The 21,623-nt window shown below is 33.7% G+C and overlaps 1 protein-coding gene across 2 annotated transcripts; it reads left to right on the top strand.

Annotated features, from left to right (window-relative positions):
- Positions 1 to 3,909: 3,909 nt before the first annotated feature.
- Positions 3,910 to 21,521, top strand: LOC127838438 (uncharacterized). 2 transcript variants are annotated; one of them, XM_052366218.1, is made up of 2 exons: positions 3,910 to 4,031; positions 9,185 to 21,521. In XM_052366218.1, the coding sequence occupies exon 2, from the start codon at positions 9,407 to 9,409 to the stop codon at positions 12,074 to 12,076; it is 2,670 nt and encodes an 889-aa protein (XP_052222178.1). In that variant the 5' UTR covers positions 3,910 to 4,031; positions 9,185 to 9,406; the 3' UTR covers positions 12,077 to 21,521. The 2 variants fall into 2 exon arrangements, with proteins under 2 accessions (XP_052222178.1, XP_052222177.1); XM_052366217.1 differs by lacking the exon at positions 3,910 to 4,031 and adding an exon at positions 5,680 to 5,999.
- Positions 21,522 to 21,623: the final 102 nt, after the last annotated feature.

Raw genomic sequence — 21,623 nt, 5'->3', positions numbered from 1 at the left:
TGTGGGCTATTTTTTTATTAATGAATATGAAATAAAGCCTCAAAGCGAGCTCGATTTATGTTTAAAAGAAGAAACTAAGAAAAAAACTTTAATAAAGAAAACATTTGAATTAAATTATTAAAGACACTTCCTAGCAGAAGACCGTGGAGTTCGTAAAGACTTGTATCAAAAATAAGGAAATTAACTTTTAATTATTATGTGAATCAGCAATTAAACAACAAACGGGCCATATTAAAGGGTGTCATGTGACCTGATGAACGGAAATGTTAGCCCAAGTCCCGCCCAAAACAGATTGTCACACTATCAGTTGCCAGCCTTGCATCCACAAGTTAACCTACGAAGGTCAGATCGGGATTCGAACCCGAAACCACCCAATGAGCCATCGCAATTAGCAATGATGCCGGCCTGGGTTGCTCTATCAATTAAGCTATTCTGATATTTTTAAAAATATATAGGTAAAATGCAATGCTGTATAATAGCATGATTTCCTTGCTTAGGAAAATTTTACCAACAATTACATTTAATTGAAATTTTGTTATGATTTAGAACATTATATTGTCAGTTCAAAAGCTCACATGAGCTAATGTTTGAAAAGCCCACAAAAGCTTCTGTTTTTTTAAATTGTGCTTTTTGCCGTAGTTTAGATAAAATCACCTTATTGTGCACAAATCTGGTAGAAATATATATGGATCGAATACCAACTGCTGATTAGAGCAACAGAACAGTCCTTGTAACTAAATAAATTGAATATTTTTTATTAGTTGTTATCTAAACCATAAATGGACCTATACCTCAATAAAAATGTATACCCGAAGAGAACACATATAGGTGAAAGTTGCTGTAATGCATAAACAAATTGTGCAGCAAACCTCCTAAAACACTAAACAATCAGCTAGAACATACAATGTAAAACTTTTGAGCAGCCAACTGTTGCTACACTGTCAATCATAATTTTCAGGTGCACATAATCGTCACTTGCATCAGCATTGACTCCATGTTGCATACTGTACTTAGATTTCACAAGGGCCATGCAGCATTTTTGTTTTATTTTCCTTTTTGAGCATTTAAAGTCAACGTAATTTCAAATTTCTATAATTTAGGAATTAATGAAAGGTAGGTCAGCGACAATTATGTCAGCCACCAAAACATGTTATTTAATACCATTGATATGACACTTTTTTGTAGTAGAATTTGAATAATTTACGAGACGGTATAATAGTATTAAATGATCATTTTCAAGCAGCAAAGACATTTCCTTTTTTCATTTTAATTTGTTTGATATGTAACCAATGTGTAGGTTTGTTGGCCGTTTTGATTAACGCACTTTAAATATACATTGACTTTAGTAAATAAGAGGCTGCCTCAATTTCAGACGCATGTGCCCACCAATTACCACCCAGCATACCAGTTCTGTATAAATCTAATAACATGACATGACCATGATAAATTTGTTCCTCATTCTGCCAATAGTCCCAAGCAATGACAATTCTTTGGCAGATCAGATATAAACCTGTGAGAATTATAAAAGTTTCTTGCCACCGCATGACTTAGACAGTGAAAGAAACAGTTGCCATCTGGTGGTACATCTTGTACCAGATAGAGAACATTGTCTATTCTCTCTAATTTAGTCAGTGACATTTTCTGTCAAATGAAATGTTGTCTTTTTGTTGACTGTCAAAATATTTAAACATTTCAATGATCGGATGTGTTTATTTAATGAAACGCAGATTGTATCAGTTTAAAAAGACAGTTTATGCTTCAATTGCAATGCAAAATTGTTGGTATCAAATAAAATTGATCTAATTTCTTTTACCTGTAAGAATTGAGAATGACACAACACGTTTGGTAGGAGTAGCCTCAGGATATTTCAATGTGATGTGTCACATAGTTTGAGCTCCTGTGTTTTTTGCAAAATACTCAGACAAAGAAGTGATAAACAAGGATACTTTTACATGAAAATGTGTGGAATGATGTGAACTATACAATGGACTAATTTTTATAGAAAAATATTTATAAAAAAAACTACTAAAAAGTTGAAAAAGCAAAATCTCTTTTGTTTGAATACTGAGCTAAAAATAAACAGTTCTTTTCATCGGAAGTAATATGAAAAATATTGGATCAATTATTGGATAAGTTGGTAGATAATTGAGGATAATTGAGGATAAACTGTGTTTACGCAAACAGCAAGGACTTTTATTGTGGCTAATTGATTGTACTGTCAGCTTATACCTGTCACTACTTACGGTACATACAAAATAAACTCTAAATACATCTGAATATATATCTGAACATTAATACCAACCCTATCCCTATCCAGATTGTCTATGAGTGCTATGAGTGCTAAAGACTCTGCAAAATCGTCTAAACACCAGCCAGCAGGAAAAATTGTAGCAAAAGGAAGCGATCGGCCTACCGGTAAACGTAACAATTCAGAGGTCAGCAATGATAGCATCAATGACAGCTCCACCATTCAACTGCAGTTAGACACCATGGAACTGACTCTAACAGGTCTGCGAGCACAGATGCTTAAAAAAGAGGACATTGAAAATTTAATATCAAGCACAGTAACTAAAATAATGAATGAAATGGAGAAACGAAATGAAGAATTCCTAACGAAAATAAAAAAATATTGAACTTGAACTTGAAAATTAACTTATCATAATCACAGATAATAGCTTGAAGTTAATAACCAAAGAATTCGCTGACCAAATAAAAAAACTTACAATTTTAAAACGAAACTCTACGAGAAAAACAAGCTGAACTAATAAAAGATCACAAAACAGCAATAGAAAGTATGAATGACAGAATATATAACAATGCACGGTTAAATGAAGAAAATAGCAAGAGATCCAATCACAATTAACAGTATTCTAGAAAAAAACAATATCAAAGTTATGGATGTTAAAGAGGACCAAAAAGAAAACATAACAGCTCTCACCGCAAAAATAACAACTTTATTTCAACAACAAACTATCGAAATTAAGCCAGAACAGATTGTTGCTATGCATCGAATCCGTAGTAAAAAGGGCAGGCAAGACCTGTTCTCATAAAGTTCAGAAACAACGACGATAAAAGCGCAGTGATGAGGAAGCGAAAAGAGATGAGGAACGCTGGCCACCGCCTGGTGGATGATGTCACCGCCCTTAATACAGGACTGATGAGCCGACTTCAGCTTCACAAGGACATTGAGTCGACGTGGTTCTTCAACGGCTCTGTGTTCGCGCTAACCCAACGACAAGAGCGCATTAAATTTGACCTGTATGACAATATTGACACAGTGATTCGGTAATTCGTGCCAAGCGTAATTAACGCATATTTCATCGCCTGGGTGCGATCACTGCATTGATCTGACCTGCCGCCGCTGATCCGGTGAGACGCATTCAGTTTTGTTGTGTTTTTTACTCCAGCATCATGTATAATATATCAGTTGATTATGTATAATATATAAATTGATTATGCTTTTTGTATATAGAAAATTACATGTTATAAATAATATATACAATAATATATAATTTGATTTGAAAACAATAGTTATGTCATCACGCAAAATTAATGTATACCATGTATAACAGTATTTCTTTTATGGCAAAAAAAAACACCTACAAAGTCTGATAAGTGTATCGAGCTATGCAGTTTTTCTTGTCTATGCATGTATACAATGCTATTTGTTAAATGTTATAATTATTCGTTTACTCCCTAGATCTTTTGCAGTATATTTTAATGCAAAGGGAAAAATAACATTGGATAAATACAGTTTAATGCACCACTGTTTACATTCTATTTATAGAACAGGATTTTACCACTATTGACCTTAAACTCATAAAACCATCTGATGTCCCACTGTTTACATTCTATTTATAGAACAGGTTTTTCCACTATTGATCTAACCATATAGTAATGCAGAGAGTAGCCTTTAAAGGATATAGCATATAATTGTAACTGCATGTTAACTGGCTGTGATCAACTTATGTAAGGATGATGTTGATGTTATAGGGTGTATCCTGCAGTCATCTTACTTACACGTTTGATGGGTAAGTTGGTGTAACACCTTTTAGTGCCCACAGGCAGCATATATATTATATTTCACAATTGACCCCCCCCGGAACCTTCCCCCCCCCCCGAGCTTACCCCACGGGTTCCAGATTGTTAAATGTACACCTATTGTGTATGGTTTGACTTTTCAACAACGAATATTGACAACAATTCATAGTTTGAAAAAATAACCCTCGTATAGTTATTATATATACACAAGGTATGAAACGCACTATATGCCTATTGCTGAAAGATTGTGGAACACTGGACGTGACCTTTTTCATCGAAAACACACATGATCCCATGCAGTTGGCGACAAAATGCAACAGGATTCGTTAAAAGACAGTAAATGCAACGAGATTACACTACTAACCGATCTCCTGCTCGGCTAATAACTTTAATATTCAATTAAATTCGACTTTCTCGCTACATGTCTGTGTTTTGCTGTCATATTTTGTCGATCGAATTCTCGGTTCTAAAACGCCATATCATTGGCCAACACAATGAGAACAACCAACCAGATGACGCGTTATAAAATTAAAATGGTGTACATGTGTAGATGAAACACCGAGTGACATATAGCGAGAAAGTCAAATTTAATTGAATATTAAAGTTATTAGCCGAGCAGGAGATCGGTTAGTAGTGTAATCTCGTTGCATTTATTGTCTTTTAACGAATCCAGTTGCAGTTTGTCGCCAACTGCATGGGAACATGTGTGTTTTCGATGAAAAAGGTCACGTCCTGTGTTCCACAATCTTTCAGCAATAGGCATATAGTGCGTTTCATACCTTGTGTATATATAATACCTTTACGAGGGTTATTTTTTCAAACTAAGAATTTTTGTTAATATTCGTTGCTGAAAAGTCAAACCATACACAATAGGTGTACATTTAACAATCTTGAACCCCTGGGGTAAGCTCGGGGGGGGGATAGGGTCCCGGGGGGGGGGCAAATTTATGATACTGCTGCCTGTGACACAAGACACTTTAAATACAGTTAATTAAACATATATAAACCAGTACACAAAGATGAGAAAAAACTGATAAAATATAATATATATCTAAGTATACATGTGTGCATTTAGGCTATACGATTACATATATGTAATGGATATGTTCTATCTGTATTATATCCTGCAAATACCGCACTTTATATTCGTATAAACGTGCACATGACGAGTGACATGAGCTATGTATCTTTTATAAACTGTATAAAAATGAATAAAACAAATTGCATACATAAATATGCAATACACAACATGTCACAAATGGCATATGGCGGCTAAGCAACTAACAACGGAACTATAAAACCCTGGTTTTCAATCAAATTAGTTACAAACATAAATATTAAACCCTAATTTTAAACTTTATGACACACGTTAATGAGTTCAATAAGTAATATTGGGTTTACGTATTTTGATGAACGTTTCGTGTTTTCACTTAATATGTAAATCGCGTGCACATATGCGTCGCAATTCGCCTAATGATTCATCCACGGAAATACCAATCCATATCGCAGCTATGAGTATGAGTGTTTTTAAAGAATGCATACGCTTTCTGTATTTAATACTTTTACTTTCTCTTTTGTCGGCGAAATCGGGGCATTAGTTTCATTTTCCACATTCCTTATAAATAGCTTTCACTTGGCATTCACTTTTCTCTATCGCATAAGGCATGTAAACAGAATACAGCAGTTCCTATCGTAGTATAGCAGAATAAAAGCGTGTTATTAACGTTAATAATATTGGTACAAATACGTTTTACTCCACATAACTCGTGCAACTTAATAAGTGATGGTAAAGAATTATAATGGAGCATAAACTTACAAAACATGATGATGCTGAGATCTACACAGACTGTTCAGAATCCACTGATATGTTCACATTAGCGAGGCGGATTGATTCAAGTCTAAGCTCAAGCATAAAGGACTTACTCAAGCAAGTCGAATTTTTTAATGCGTTTTTACAGGTAAGTTGTTGTGTTTGATATTTAAATATATGTTCAGCTCAATTCCCAGTTACAAACGCAGAACTTGAAATCTTTCTTCAGTTTTGTGTCTTTTTATGTAGCAAATATTGTATTTTCATATAGGAAATCAAAGAGCATTTAATAAATTATTAACTCCAATTGCATATGATTAAATTCATGTTGTGCATTTTCGTAGCAAATGTCAATCATTTGATGTAAACTTGTGACATAATTAATGTTTTTAGAATCAACAAGACATGGGTAAAGTTGGATTGAAAAATTCTACTTATGCATAAATCAGAATTCCTATAGTGCTACTATTCATGGAAATTCATATATTTTCTTTTGGTTACGATTAGTTAAATCGTAAACATGCGCATACATCATGTAAACATTATAGCATATGTATTATGATAACTCATTTAACATTAAAACGGATATGTGAAATATTGCACCGCTGTCTCTGTTAAGCTCGTGTAATATTGCGCCGCTGTCTCTGTTAAGCTCGTGTAATATTGCACCGCTGTCTCTGTTAAGCTCGTGTAATATTGCACCGCTGTCTCTGTTAAGCTCGTGTAATATTGCACCGCTGTCTCTGTTAAGCTCGTAATTGCTTATGATATGAGCCGTGCTCTGTAAAAAGGGGGTCTAATGCTTGTACGTAAAGTGTCGTCCTAGATAAGCCTGTGCAGTCCACACAGGCTTATCAGGAACGACACTTTCCGCTTGTATGATATTGTTCGTTTACAGAAAGTTTCTTCTTAGCAAAAATCCAGTTAAGGCTGAAAGTGTCGTCCGTGAATAGCCTGTGCGGACTGCGTAAAGGTTAACCTTTTACGACACTTAACGCACATGCATTAAACCCTTTTTTCACAAAGCACGGCCCCATATATAGGTGTAGCCCCCATTCTTTACATACTAGTAGATGGTGACGTCACTACGTTATTGTCAGAACGACCGGTGTGTACACAATGGTGTAGCCCTATCTAACGGGATTTTCTTCTACACACATATCCTTCTCGACATGTAAATACAGAGATTGCACCATATCCGGCGTAATCATATCATTGAACAACTATCTTCTTCGATATTGATATGCTGGTATCGATACATATCAAACGGGATATTTCACTGAGAAGTTTCTAGGGTTGGGTGCATTCTATACATAGATGGTGACGTCACTACGTTATTGTCATTCTATACATAGATGGTGATGTCACTACGTTATTGTCACCTCTATACTAAGACGCATCACATTCCCCTGGTGTGGCGAATTATGCTTCCGCCAAAGTAGTTCTGCGTAGGAATTAAAATGTTAATAATGAAAAAAAATCGTTTTTTTTTGTGTGTTTAAAACGGAATGTTGTTTAAAGAAATGTTATTTAGTTATGTTTAAATGTGATTTTGAATCTCTATTAAGACTGATAGTGATTATCAGAAGCACGATTACCTGACCTACTTTCGCTTTTACTTTTCACTCGTAAAAGAAGTGCTTCCCACAATTCTATTCGCGTTAGTACACAGGTCAGTAAGACCGGTGTGTACACAATGGGGCTGAGTGCGAAACTATTGTAAAGATAGCTGCGTAAACTTTCCATATTAGAAACAACCGTATCATGCTCAATTATTAATTGATTCCAATGTTGCTCCATATCTGACGGGATAAGCCACTTAACAGTTATCCTCACCAATAACTACGTGTTAATTCAGCAATGACTCAATATCTGGCGGGATACATATAAATAGTTATATTCATCGATATTTATAATCAGGGGTAATTAAAAGGATATATCACTAATCAGCAATTATCCTCATCATTTTTACCCAATCTTATGAAACTTGCTGAGAACATTGTTTTCTTATGATGTTTTGGCATAGTCCAGCAATGTTTCGGTCCTCTAAGAAGCGTTGCTCTAATGGTATCTTGGCCAAGTTTTCAAATAGATGTGTGCACTTAAAAACCTGACCTCCGGGATTTTATGCTATATGAAACCTTTTGAACACTGTAGATCTGTCATTTTCTCGAATTAACATTAAATTAGAAAATGACACCTGTTCCAAAAATAGCTGGACCAACGGACAAATTTTAAAAAGGTTCCAAGATGTCGAAAAAGTATTTGCCAGCAGTGAGGGCAATTTCGCTTTTATGGTAAGAGTGAAATCTGGTGTACACTCTTAAATAAAGACTTTTGCTTAATAAGGACATTTTTACGAAGCTTTTCCACAACACCTTTTCGGCCTACTTAAAAAATGGGTCCGATGAGAATGAAAACATGGCTGCCAGGGGACGAAGGGGGCTATACTATAAATGGCTTTATTGAAACCTTGAAAACATTCCAGAAGACAAATATCCGACTTATTTAAATGAAAATAATTCAAAACAATTGGTAGAACGATATATCGAATGTTTAAGAAAATGGTTCCGATCCATTGAAAACATGACCTACACGGAGCATGCATAGAAATAGTAAAACAAGTTAAAGCCTCTATAGCGCTCAAAATCAACGAAAATTTCGTTAAGTATTTCGTAAAATAAAGTAAACACCTAAACAATCAGTGTTCATTATAGCAATAGCCACAATTTCAACGCTAGATGTTGTATGATTACATAGATTTTTGTAGATACAAAATGCTTGTTTTTATTTATATGTGACACAATTAATTCTATTTTAATTTCCCACGAATATATCTATTTATACGACACACGAACACTAAAATGGTACCATGTTAGTGTTCATGTGTCGTATGAATAGATATCATTGCGGGAAATAAAAATATAGATAAATATGCAAAACAATAATAAAAACAGGCATTTTGTATCTACAAACATGTACTTTACCAGACCACATCTGGCGTTGAAATTTCGGCAATTGCCATAAGGGACACTGATTTTTAATTGTTTTACTTTATTTTACGAAATATTGTAAAAAATGTTCGTTGATTTTGAGTAGTAATGGGGCTTTAAACACTCTGTAGATGTTTGACCCACTTATAATACAACTTGTTAACAATATTAAAAACATGTATTTTATCTCTTCTGAAATGAACATGATTACGATTACTTGAACAATATGACCTAACTGGGTCTCAGGCAATCGCCTTATGGCATTGGGCCTCTTTTTTTTTTTTTTCTTCCACCCAACATTCCACTTTATCTTTCTTTATATCACCTACATTCGTTTCAGTTCTTCGACAACGCCATTCTGATACCAGTGGGCAGTTCTCAGGATGGATCGAAAGTCAACGTTCCTGGTGACGGGGGAGACGTTGATATTTTACTTATTTCAAAACTCGTGGTACTTAATGAGTCATTATTTGAATATGACAGCTGTTACCCCGCATTTCTGAGAGTTCGATGCGATGACACACATTCAAAATTGTTCAAATCGAAACGTTTAGTCGAAGATATGTACGTACCAGTCAACGTTTTGAAGCATTTAGAACGTAGAATATACGGTATAATGAGGTTTTTCGTAAGCGCCATCTCCCGTCCAGGCATATCGGCCGACGGAAAACACTTCAACGCTTTCAAAGAATCCGCAGTCGGTTTGGAGTTTGCAGAGCTAGATGGAACTTCAACCATGGTTGCTTTGAATATGCCTGAATTTCCTGATACGAGAATTAAAAATTGGGGTGTTGTATTAAAGGTTGTTCATAATCTTCTGGACTCTTTCGATGCTATGGTTCACAAATGTTATCCACATGAGTTCTGTAACTCACAGAGTCAAAAAACGTTTTCTAATTTAGAAGAAAGCGTAACTAGTGCGGCGAAAAAACTTGCAGACATGTTTAGAGACGACGGGAATGATGATAAAGATACTTTGAAAATGAGACACGAAATAAAAGAGCCCAAAACCGACCCGATATACAGAAAAAGTTTAAGCAACGAAATTGGGGAAACAACTGAACTCCCTAAACTTATGACTGCTGATATGGTACCTGCATTTACTATTCAAGGCTGGCCAAGGGTAGCCGAAGAGTGGATAACAAGACATCGAAAATGGCCTTCGAATAATTTGGTCCTTAATATTGTACAAACTGGTTGCCAGATCGTTGCTAAACGGCCATTGTATCCGACACTTAATGGCGATAGAAACAATGAGGATCATTCTCAGGAAGTTGATGAAAATGACACATGTTTTCGGCTGTCATTTTCGCAGTGTGAACTTGCCTTGGCGAAACAGCTTTCGGAGGTACCGCTTCTATGCTGGAAGATTTTGAAGGCGTATCAAAAGGCGTTTCTTCGAACAGAACCACCAGTACTTACTTCGTATCATTGGAAAACTGTTTTATTTTGGATCAGAGAAGACACCGATGACGACTTCTGGTCCGAACCGAATATGATGAATTGCGTTATAAAAGCTTTGGATTTCATGATAAATTGTTTGAAGGACCGTTTTCTACCTTTATTTTTTGTCCGTGGAGAAAATCTCATCGCAGGATGTCGTGATGACCTTGTAGATATAACTCTAGAAAAGGTGATTGAAATTCGTAAGGCACCTCGCAAGTACCTGAATACTGTTTTAGAAAATCCACCGAAGCCCGAAGTTTACATTATTTCGAAAGATAAAATAAAGGAATATTTATCCGCTGAAAGTAACAACAATATGGTAGAAGATATATGTAATAATATGTTGCACGATTTTTGGTATTCCATGCCATGGGATATCACCAACAATGCAGACGAATGCAGTAAAGATCGATATGATAGCATCATGAGAAGACTTCCCAATAACCTCCGCAATTGGCTTCAGTTAATGAAGGGAGAGTGCATGACTAAATCTGCACAACTCATTTTTACTGGTATGGAGTCATTGATGGAAACTGTATTCACATTTAATGAACACAGAGACAGTGCCAACTCAGACAGTGAAAATGAACAAGTAATATATTCGAGAAAGCAAACCAACATACATACGCCACTACAAGAATCACAGATGTGGGATGTGCCTTCAAACGCAAACGTACAAAACGATCAGACGAAAACAAATGATAGCTTCACAGTTAAAGCGAATGAACAGCCACGTACAAATGAAGACATGGCTAATGACAAGGGAACTAGTACAGTCGCTGAACCCTCGGACAATTCTAGGAGTACAGTAAAAGTGGACGTTAAACTTAACGGATATCCTCAAAAAGTTTTAGACACAGCTGATTACCAAAAAACGAACGAAGAAACGTCAAAAAAGTCGACTAAACAAAAAGACGATTCATTCAGTCGTACAGTTGAAGTGGGTTTTGAACTTCTAAATGACCTCATTCGACTATCTGAAGAAGAAGAAGAAGAAAATCAAGAAAGCGATAAAGGAAAACGTGAGTCCGGTTCAGGTTTAATCAGAGTTGCTGGAAATTGTGCTTGCAATTTGATTCAGTCAATGAAGGAAGAGAGCAAGACTCACTCTGAACAACTTATTTTAACAGGATTTGGGTCATTGATGGAAACTGTCTGTACCATACCAAAGGAAAAAGACAGTAAAAAATCAGACAGTGAAAAAGAACAGGTAATATATTCAAGAGAGAAAACCAGCAAAAATACGAAGGATATTCCTTCAAAAGAAAACGTACACAATGATCAGACGAGGAACGCAAATGATAGCTTCACAGTTCAATCGAATGAACATCCACGTACAACTGAAGACATGGCTGATGACAAGGCATCTTGTGCAGTCGCTTCGAGTAAGTCCACTGAACCATCAAACACTTTTTTGAGTACAGTAAAAGTGGACGTAGAACTCGGCGAATATCCAAAACAAGTTAACGAAAAAGCTGATAAACAAAGTACTAATGCGGAAATTTCAAATAAGTCGACGAAACAAAAGGCCAATTCATGTAGTCGAAAAATTAACGCGGGTTTGACACTTCTAAATGACTTCGTTCGACTTGTATCTGAAAAAGATCAAGAAAGCGATGAAGGTGAACGTGCGTCCGGTTCAGGTTTCGTCCGTTTTGCTGGCAAAATAATAAGAGATTTCCAACAGCAACTTGGTGAAGATACTGATAACAACAATGCCAACATGACCAATTCAAGCAATACAAACAGATCCTCGAAGGCACCATGTGACTTCGACCTTGATTGACGTTATGAGTTCTTCGAAAACCGACCACAGTCAATACCGGCCCCTGTCTAAACCTTTCAAAACGCCAACACCTGTCACAAATAATGTTAGTGTTGCCAAAAACGTCACAAACAAATTAAGATGTATGTTCAACCACTAATTAATATGTATAAATCTCGTAAAGGATCTATGCCGAACAAATTCCCTTAGTGCATAATGCGTTATTTATATATTGTCAAACAGCAGTGCAGAACTTTTAGGAATAAATATATGAACACTTTTTTGTAAGACATCAATCTATCTTATAGGCCTCGTTAACGTTAATTCTTTGAATTTCATGTATAAAAATAAACATTTTCACAAGATGTGACATTACACACAAGTATTTCCTTGTAAAGAATCAGTACAGAAATAACTGAACAAGGACATGACAACAATTGCCATGCCAACAACGGAAATGAAACTTAATAATCATTGATCTGGAACTGAGACATTGTCAGTTAAGATATGAGCACGAACATTTAAAATGACTTATAACAGAGTGATCATAAGAATAAACATCTGACAGGAAATAAAATTAATCTTAGGCATTCAATATTACGGAATATCACGTTTTCATGTATTTCCGGTGTTTCATTATTCCTTGATATTAAACAAAACGATATTTGTTTATGCCCTTATGTTTGTTTGGTTCCGGTTAAAATGTCAACACGTATACTGAAAATGAAATTTATGAATTAAAAAAAACGCGAGTGATCTGAATAAATGTGAATGTTTTAAATGGATGGATTATATTAATACGGACTATTGCAAGAAATTCAAGTAATGAAATTATGTTTTAACGTGCTTTAAATGATTTATTTAGCTTACAATTTCCCCCGCTTGATTTACGAGCGGGTGGGGAACCCTATTCTTCAAATTTTATATAGATATTTATAGCAATCACAAACTTTTCAATAAGCTTACAAACATGTTTTAATCTGTAAGCTTAATAACCCTCTATGTTCAGTGAATTCGTCACGCATGACCAGGACATATAATTGATAATTGAATATAGGAAGTCGCGACGAACTGAAATTAACCGTTAACACTTTGCACGAGGAAAAACTGACAAACACTTAATAACTTCACAATAATGAGCAAAAGACAGCACTCATCAACTGCAAGTGAAAGCAACTTAGCTGATACTAGCATCATTGATTTACCCGTTTTTGAAACTCCCAACTCAAATAAACAAAACAAGCAAACCAAAAAAAGAGGAAAAAAATCGAAGACGGAACAGGACAAAACAAACCAAAAAAGTATGGCGGACTTTGTAACCAAAACCGCGATTGAGAAAACTGAAACCTCAATTGAAACACGCCTTGATGAAATTTGCTCCAAATTGTCCAATGTGCTCACTAAAAATGACACATCCTTAATAAAAAATATAATCAAGGAAACACTGGAAGAAATTAAAGAAAAATTCCTTGGAAGTGTATTGAAAAAGCTAGAAATAATGGAAGGCAGCGTTTTTGAGCACAAAAATGAGATCGATGCCTTAAAAAAACAAATCAAAGATCAGAAGAGCGAAATAGATGCCATGAAAGAAAAACAATGCGAAGCTGAGTTTAGCCATGTTTCAAGTCTAAACGATCTAGAACAATATGGAAGAAGAAACAGCATCAGGATATCTGGCCTCCCAAATGATACGGACCAACAATCATCGATAGACGTGGCCGAACAATCGGTGAACATGCTCAATCAAAAGCTTGGCCTTAGACTTGGAATTACGGATGTCGACGTGGCATCGTCTTGGTAAATATATATCAAATAAAAGCCGGACAGTCATACTCAAATTCGTCAGGCGCCAAACAAAAGTCGATGTTATGAAACGTGTCAAGCTTTTAAAGGGAACTGGCATTTACTTAAATGAAGACCTTACAAAGACAAATGCAGAAGTCTTAGCATCACTGCGTCTGAAGGAACCTGATATAGTAGAGAAGGCCTGGTCCCGAGACGGAAAACTGTTCGTGCGCTACCGAGGACAGGAGCGCATCGAACTAGTGTCATCTGACAAATACAGGTTGCGGCTGGCTAAGCCATGGCCAAACAAAAACCAGGTGAAATCCGGAACAACATACGCCCGCAAAGTTTCAGATGGAGGCAACTCGAGACCTGCCAACAGAACATAAACATCAGAACAGTGGCAATAGCTCTGGTCCCGGATATGGCTCCTTTGTTTACCTATCAAAATGTTGTATTGCAATTATTTCTTATTCCTGTTGTTTTTGGTACATGTAACATGCTAAACACACACACACACACACACGCACGCATGCAATCAGGCACGCACCCACCGATACATCGTAACCTACACCCCATAAAACACGCGAGAATACACATGCGCGATCACGCATTCACACACACACGCGCGCATGCATTCACAGACAAACACACGCGCGCGCGCACGTGCGCACGTACACGCACACACATTAAACTGATGGATGCGCACATTTGTATATGTATATATATGTATATGTATGTGTGTGTGTGTGTGTGTGTATGTATGTATATGTATGTGTATATATGTATATATATAGAGAGATAGATATATATGTATATATATATATTGGTAATGTGTAACTTTTTACATAGTGAATACTTTTTTTGAGTTACTTCCCCTTGATAAAATGTTTGCATGAAATAAACTTTTTACCATATCAAAACACAGATTTAATTGCAAAGAAAACGTAAACGTTATTAACAGGGAGTATAGTTATAAAAGATAAGGGTATTTTTTATGTCTGTATACTACCGGTTTACTGATTTGATAATTTTTACGACGTGAGAATATTTATAAATTTAAAGTTTAACATTAAATGAACATCTGTATATTTGGGCTATAGCTGAATACCCACAAGGTCTTTTTTAAATGCTACTTAAAATAATGATATAATTCTTTGTTATCATTCCGTTGCTGTTTAATATGTCTGTGTACAGATTTGATGATTTATTTGGTCAATTTTTCTCGAATAATGTTAAGGGATAAGTATTGTGTAGTGTTGTCGTGTTTGTCTTATAAACACCAAAAAATGTAATAAATGTAAGAGATACATTTGCTAAATACAATATACCATCCCTTTTCTAATCTATATTGTTCTGTATTTTATCTTGTTTTTTTTTACTTATCATGCCTATAATATTAAATATGTCCGTTTACAGATTGGATGATTTACTTGGTCAATTTGTCTCTAGTAATAAAAGTAAGAGATACATTTGCTAAATACAATGTACCGTCCTTTTGCTAATCTATACCGTTTTGTAACCTATTTATCTTGATCTTCACTTCATTATCCAGTTTTACTGAACTTTGTTTGATAACTAAAAATACTGATTTAAATAGACAAAATCTGTGCTATAACAATTAATTAATTTTAATTAGTAATACTTAAGCTTATACACACTATCAAACAGCATTTTAACATTTAAACAAATTTCGTTTTCATTTAAGTTTAGATGTAAAAAAAATGCCAATGATCACTATCTAGATTAAGCATTGGTCATTACCAATTTCCTGTTGAACATTCTTTTAAGTAAGACAACTCAGGATAATAACCCGCTCACAGCTAACGGTTAATAGGGAATATGCATTTTTTTATGTGAGGTTGAATGCTAACGGTTGATAATATAATGGGTTATTTGTATTGATCCGTTGAGTGAATGCATTGTACGTCTGCTTATGAAAACACTTTGACAGCTGTTATGTTTGCTTTTGTGTTTTTGAAATAGTCATATTTAAGTTGTGCAAACAATTTCCGTATATTTATTCTCTTCTTAATAGTGCGACTTTTTAGGAAACACAATATATTTGTATTGAAGTGTTTTTTTATTACTATTTATTATTATGTACGGGAATTTGCTTCTATAAATGAAATAAAATTATGAACACATGCGTATGGTACAAGTGTCAGTACAAACCATTATAGCATATAAATAACGAAAACATAATAAATTAAATAATAAATAAATTATAAATTATAAATAAATTAAATATTTGTATTAAAGTGTTTTTTATTACTATTTATTATTATGTGCGGGAATTTGTTTCTATAAATAAAATAAAATTATGAACACATGCATAGAGTCCAAGTGTCAGTGCAAACCATTATAGCATATAAACAACGCAAACATTATAAATTAAATAATAAATACATTATAAATTATAAATAATTTAAAAATTAAATAAATTATATGTGTATTACATAAAGTTCGAACAATCGTTATATGAACAAATATATTCAATTGGTATCTAATGGGTACTAATAAATACCTTAATTATATCTTAAGCGAATGCACTACTCAGGCTTTATGAATACATGAGTACTGTATATATGCACACATAGTTGTTGTTACGCTTTGTACGTGTTCTTACTTAATTGTTGTGATCGTATACATGAGTACTGAATATATGTACACATTGTTGCTGTTACACCGTGTACGTGTTCTTACTTTAATTACTGTGATTGTATACATGAGTACTGCTTATATGCACACATTGTTGTTGTTACGCCTTATACGTATTATTAATTTAATTACTGTGTTTGTAAGTACACATTAATTTTTTGCGTTTGAAGATTATGTTTTATGTAGGTCTACAGTAGTCGCGTCAAATTTAATAGTATACTATGTAATGCAATACTATTAGATATATAAGTTTTCCATGAGCTGACAATATGCTATTGGGCGTTTTCATGCTATAATAAATACAGTCATACACAATTAAGAGCACACACACGCGCGCAGACACATACACGCACTGCTATTTTTGTTACATGCATACACGCATCCACTGAAAATATTTTTGTTACATACATAGACACTTCATTTAAAAAAGGCCATTATGGCTGTCTAAACTTTCGATTTTCGTGTTTTAGATTGCCATAGAGTGGCGTCTCTTAATACATACTAAATAGTTTAAAATTATATTCTAGTTTTGCTTGGTAAACCGTAGCGGCAATCTAGCGTGCACTAGGTTGCCACAATGTACGGGAACTTTTATGAATGAAATAAAATTATGAACACATGCATACACACACGAACATAATAAATACACTATGATAAATTCAATTATTAAAACTCCAAATATGACCAAAAGGAAATAAAGTAAGTATATTGTTTCTTTCAGTTGTTTGCATTAAATATTATCTTGCAATAGTGATTTATGATTATATTTACTGACTTGTATATGCTATTTTTATTTTATTCAGATCATTTTAGATGTCGAAAGGATACCCTAAAATGTTCACTTATAATAGAAAGCAACTGGACTTTAAAAAACATAAAAATCAACTGGACAAGCACACACACACATTATCATTACAACACCCTTCACCATTTTAAATGATTAAATTATGTACTTTGAATGTAAAAGGGCTAAACAATAAAGATAAACGCATAAAAATCTTCAAATGGTTAGACGAAAAAAAATATAGTATATGCCTATTACAAGAAAGTCACTTGACACATACCTTAGCACAAACCTTTAAAGATGAATGGGACGGAGACATCTTTCTCAGTGGACAACATACTAATAAACAAGGCATTGCCTTTCTAATAAAAAATAATATAGGGATCACAGTCGATAACTTTAACGAAATAATAATTGGCAGACAAGCAAGTATAGATATAAAAATACACGAAACACAATTAACATTAATCAACGTTTACGGCCCTAACATAGATGATTCCACTTTTTACGAAACATTACAATCCTTTATAAATAATAACCAAGATAAAAACATTATAGTCGGTGGTGATTTCAATACTGTTCTTAACCCATTATTAGATAAAAAAAAGGGAAACCTTTATACTCATCCTAAAAATAGAAACATTTTAAATAACATAATTGAAAATTACAATATGATAGACATCTGGCGTACAATATATCCAAACGAAAGCAAATTCACATGGCACTCAAACACAAAACCAACAATATTTTGTAGATTAGACTATTTTTTAATATCCGAGTCTCTTTGCAACATTATTGACACATGTAATATAAAACCAGGATTTATGACTGACCACTCTCTAGTTGAACTTAAACTACACAATATGCAACCTGAAAGAGGCCCAGGATACTTTAAAATTAACAACAGCATCTTATTAGATACACAATATCAAACACAAATAAAACAGGAAATATTAAATACAGTTCAAAATAACAAAGATGCAAACCCAAACACCTTATGGGAAGTAATTAAAGGAAATATACGTAACACAACAATTAGATACACATCATTTAAACAAAAAGAAACACACAAACTTGAAACTGAAACCATCAAAACCATTGAAACACTTGAAAAACAATTGCATCAAACAAACACAATTGATACCACCGACATTGAAAATGAAATAACATTAAAAAAGCAAATATTAGATGGAATCTATCATACAGAACTCAATGGAATAATACTAAGAGCGCGTGCACAGCATGTTGAACACAATGAAAAAAATACAAAATACTTCGCAAACATCGAAAAACGTAGAAGTGAACAAAAAACTGTACACAAATTAATAGTCAATGGCGAAGATATAACAAACAAAACTCAAATACTAGAAGAACAACGTTTATTTTTCGAAACCCTCTACAAACGAAAACATGTTGAAAATAACACCCTTTTTAAAAATACACATCACACTTTAAATCAAGAAGAACAACTATTGTGTGACGGATTACTAAATGAATATGAATGTGGATTAGCACTAAAAGAAATGCAAAATAACAAAAGTCCAGGATCTGATGGCATCACCATTGAGTTTTATAAAATATTTTGGAATGATATCAAAACGCATTTAATTAATTCACTAAACCATTCATATAATAATAAAAACCTAACAACGCTTCAAAAACAAGGTATTATATCACTCATTCCAAAACCTGGAAAAAACTTAGAATCCTTATCAAACTGGCGCCCAATTAGCTTACTAAATAATGACTATAAAATTGCAACTAAAAGTATAGCAAACAGAATTAAAAAAATATTACCATCAATCATTTCAAAATCTCAATCTGGTTTCATAAAAGGACGTTACATTGGTAAAACGTTCGTCTTATCCAAGAATGCATAAACTATTTCAACAATTCAAACAATCCTGGTCTAATATTCTTTGCAGACTTTGAAAAGGCATTCGATTCACTTGATCATTCATTTATGTTCTCTTGCTTAGAAAATATGAAATTTGGTGAAAGTCTCATTCAATGGGTCAAACTATTCTATACCGATATTAACAGTATAATCATTAACAATGGTTTCTTTTCAAACAGTTTTAACATCGAACGAGGGGTTCGACAAGGATGTCCACTATCATCATCGCTATTTATTATTTGCATCGAGTATCTATCACATCACATCCAATCAAATAAACACATAAAAGGCATATCACTAGAACCTGATGAAGATATCAAACAGTCCCTATTTGCTGACGATGCAACTTACTTCTTAAACGGCAATTACGATTCTTTCCATAACCTAATAGAGTCACTTACCATTTACGGAATGACATCGGGTCTTAAACTAAACAAAAGTAAATGTACTGTGCTACGAGTAGGTAAATTAAAACAAAGTAATGCCCTATATAAAAAAGAAATGAAATTTAATTGGACATCCGATGAAGCCACAACGTTAGGAATTACTTTCACAAATAATGAAAACGATACAGTTCTTAAAAACATACTACCTAAATTTCGGAACTTTAAAAACTGCTTAAAATCATGGCATCACCGTAAACTTACACTGATCGGAAAAAACACAGTATTGAAAACGTTTGCACTTCCTAAATTAATTTATGTATTCACAGTTCTCCCAAATCCACCAAATGATATTATTAACGATATAAAATCAGCAATATTTAATTTCATATGGGACGGTAAGCCTGATAAAATAAAACGAACTCAATTAATTCAATCTGTAGAAAATGGAGGTATCCAATTAACGAACATTGACTCATTCTTGAATGCAATCAAATGCAGCTGGGTTAAAAGATACCTAGATAATACCAATACGAGTAAATGGAAATTATTCTACCAGAAAATCCTAAAAAAATATGGTGACTCCTTACTCTTTGAATGTAACATCAGCAATACTATCTTACATGAAATTGCAAAGGAAAACATATTTATAGCTGATGTTCTATCAGCATGGAGTGATGTCACTCATAACATAGAAACCAAAACCAACAGTAAAACAATTTTATGGAACAATAAAGACATAACTTCAAACAATAAGTCGTTTTTCTATAAAGATTGGTTTGAACGAAGCATTAAATATGTCGACCAATTATATGACTACAGAATTAAAGATTTCTACTTGTTTGATGATATATGCTACATATACGGAATACCTTCAAATAATTTTATGAAGTACTACACACTAACCAAAAGTATACCCATACATATTAAATCTGGAATCAATACAAAAAATACACCATGCACTCAAACAACATTCGTAGAAAACATACTTGGAAGAAAAAAAAAAACAAATAAAATATTTTACACACTACAAATTAAAAACCCTACAGAACACTCCAAAATCCAAAATAAATGGCAAGTCCTTTTCGGAGAACATGAACTTAATTGGAAACACATATTTACCATGCCATATAAAGCAACTATTGAAAGCACACTAAGAAATTTTCAATATAAATACATCCATAGAATTATAGCTACAAATAAATACCTCTTTAAATGCAAATTATCTAACACAAATCTGTGTGACTTCTGCGGTGAAAACATTGAAACTATAGAACATCTTTTTTGGGAGTGCAAACACATCCAGCCTATTTGGAATCAATTAATATCTTTTCTTGAACAACAGCAACTAAACGTCAAACTATCTTTCTTAAATGTAAGTTTCGGAATTAACTCATTGAAATCAATAGACTATAATAATATAGTGAATTTTATTCTTATATTGATGAAATATTTTATCTTTAACATGAAGTACAAAAAACAAGTACCAAATTTTAATTGTTTTGTCCATAGTCTTAAACTAAAAATCCAGATTGAGAAAGAAATAGCCCTCAGTAACGACACATTACAAATCTTTGAACAAAAATGGAATCAGATTAAATTCTCATAATGTTTTGTCCAGTTATATACATTTCACTCTTATGTTAGTTTATCTTTCTAAAATAGTTTTGTTTATTTCTTTATTTCAATTTTTCAATCATACAACTTCATTATGAATATACAACAAAACACACAAGTCCAATATGCTTTCTTCCGACTTTATACAACTCATCATTTTCATAACTATTCCTCTACTGTTTTTTTTCTTTTCTCTCTAATTTTTTTTTAATATATATTAGCATATCTTGTATAACATGTCTGAACTTTATTGCTTTGTACAATCACTATGTTGTATGATCATATACATGTATACATTGTATGTATAATATTGAATAAAAAAAAATGTTTGTTTGTTTAGATCTAAGTTTTAACTTGTTGTTGGAATCCATGGCCATTGTGTTTATTGTAACTTTGTCATTATGTGGATTTGTCATTTTTAAAGGCAAGCACCGGCCCTTC

This window comes from Dreissena polymorpha, chromosome 7, assembly GCF_020536995.1.
Source record: "Dreissena polymorpha isolate Duluth1 chromosome 7, UMN_Dpol_1.0, whole genome shotgun sequence".
Classification (NCBI taxonomy): Eukaryota; Metazoa; Mollusca; class Bivalvia; order Myida; family Dreissenidae; genus Dreissena; species Dreissena polymorpha.
Note: the sequence above shows the minus strand (reverse complement) of the source record. Positions and strands in the feature narration are given on the sequence as shown.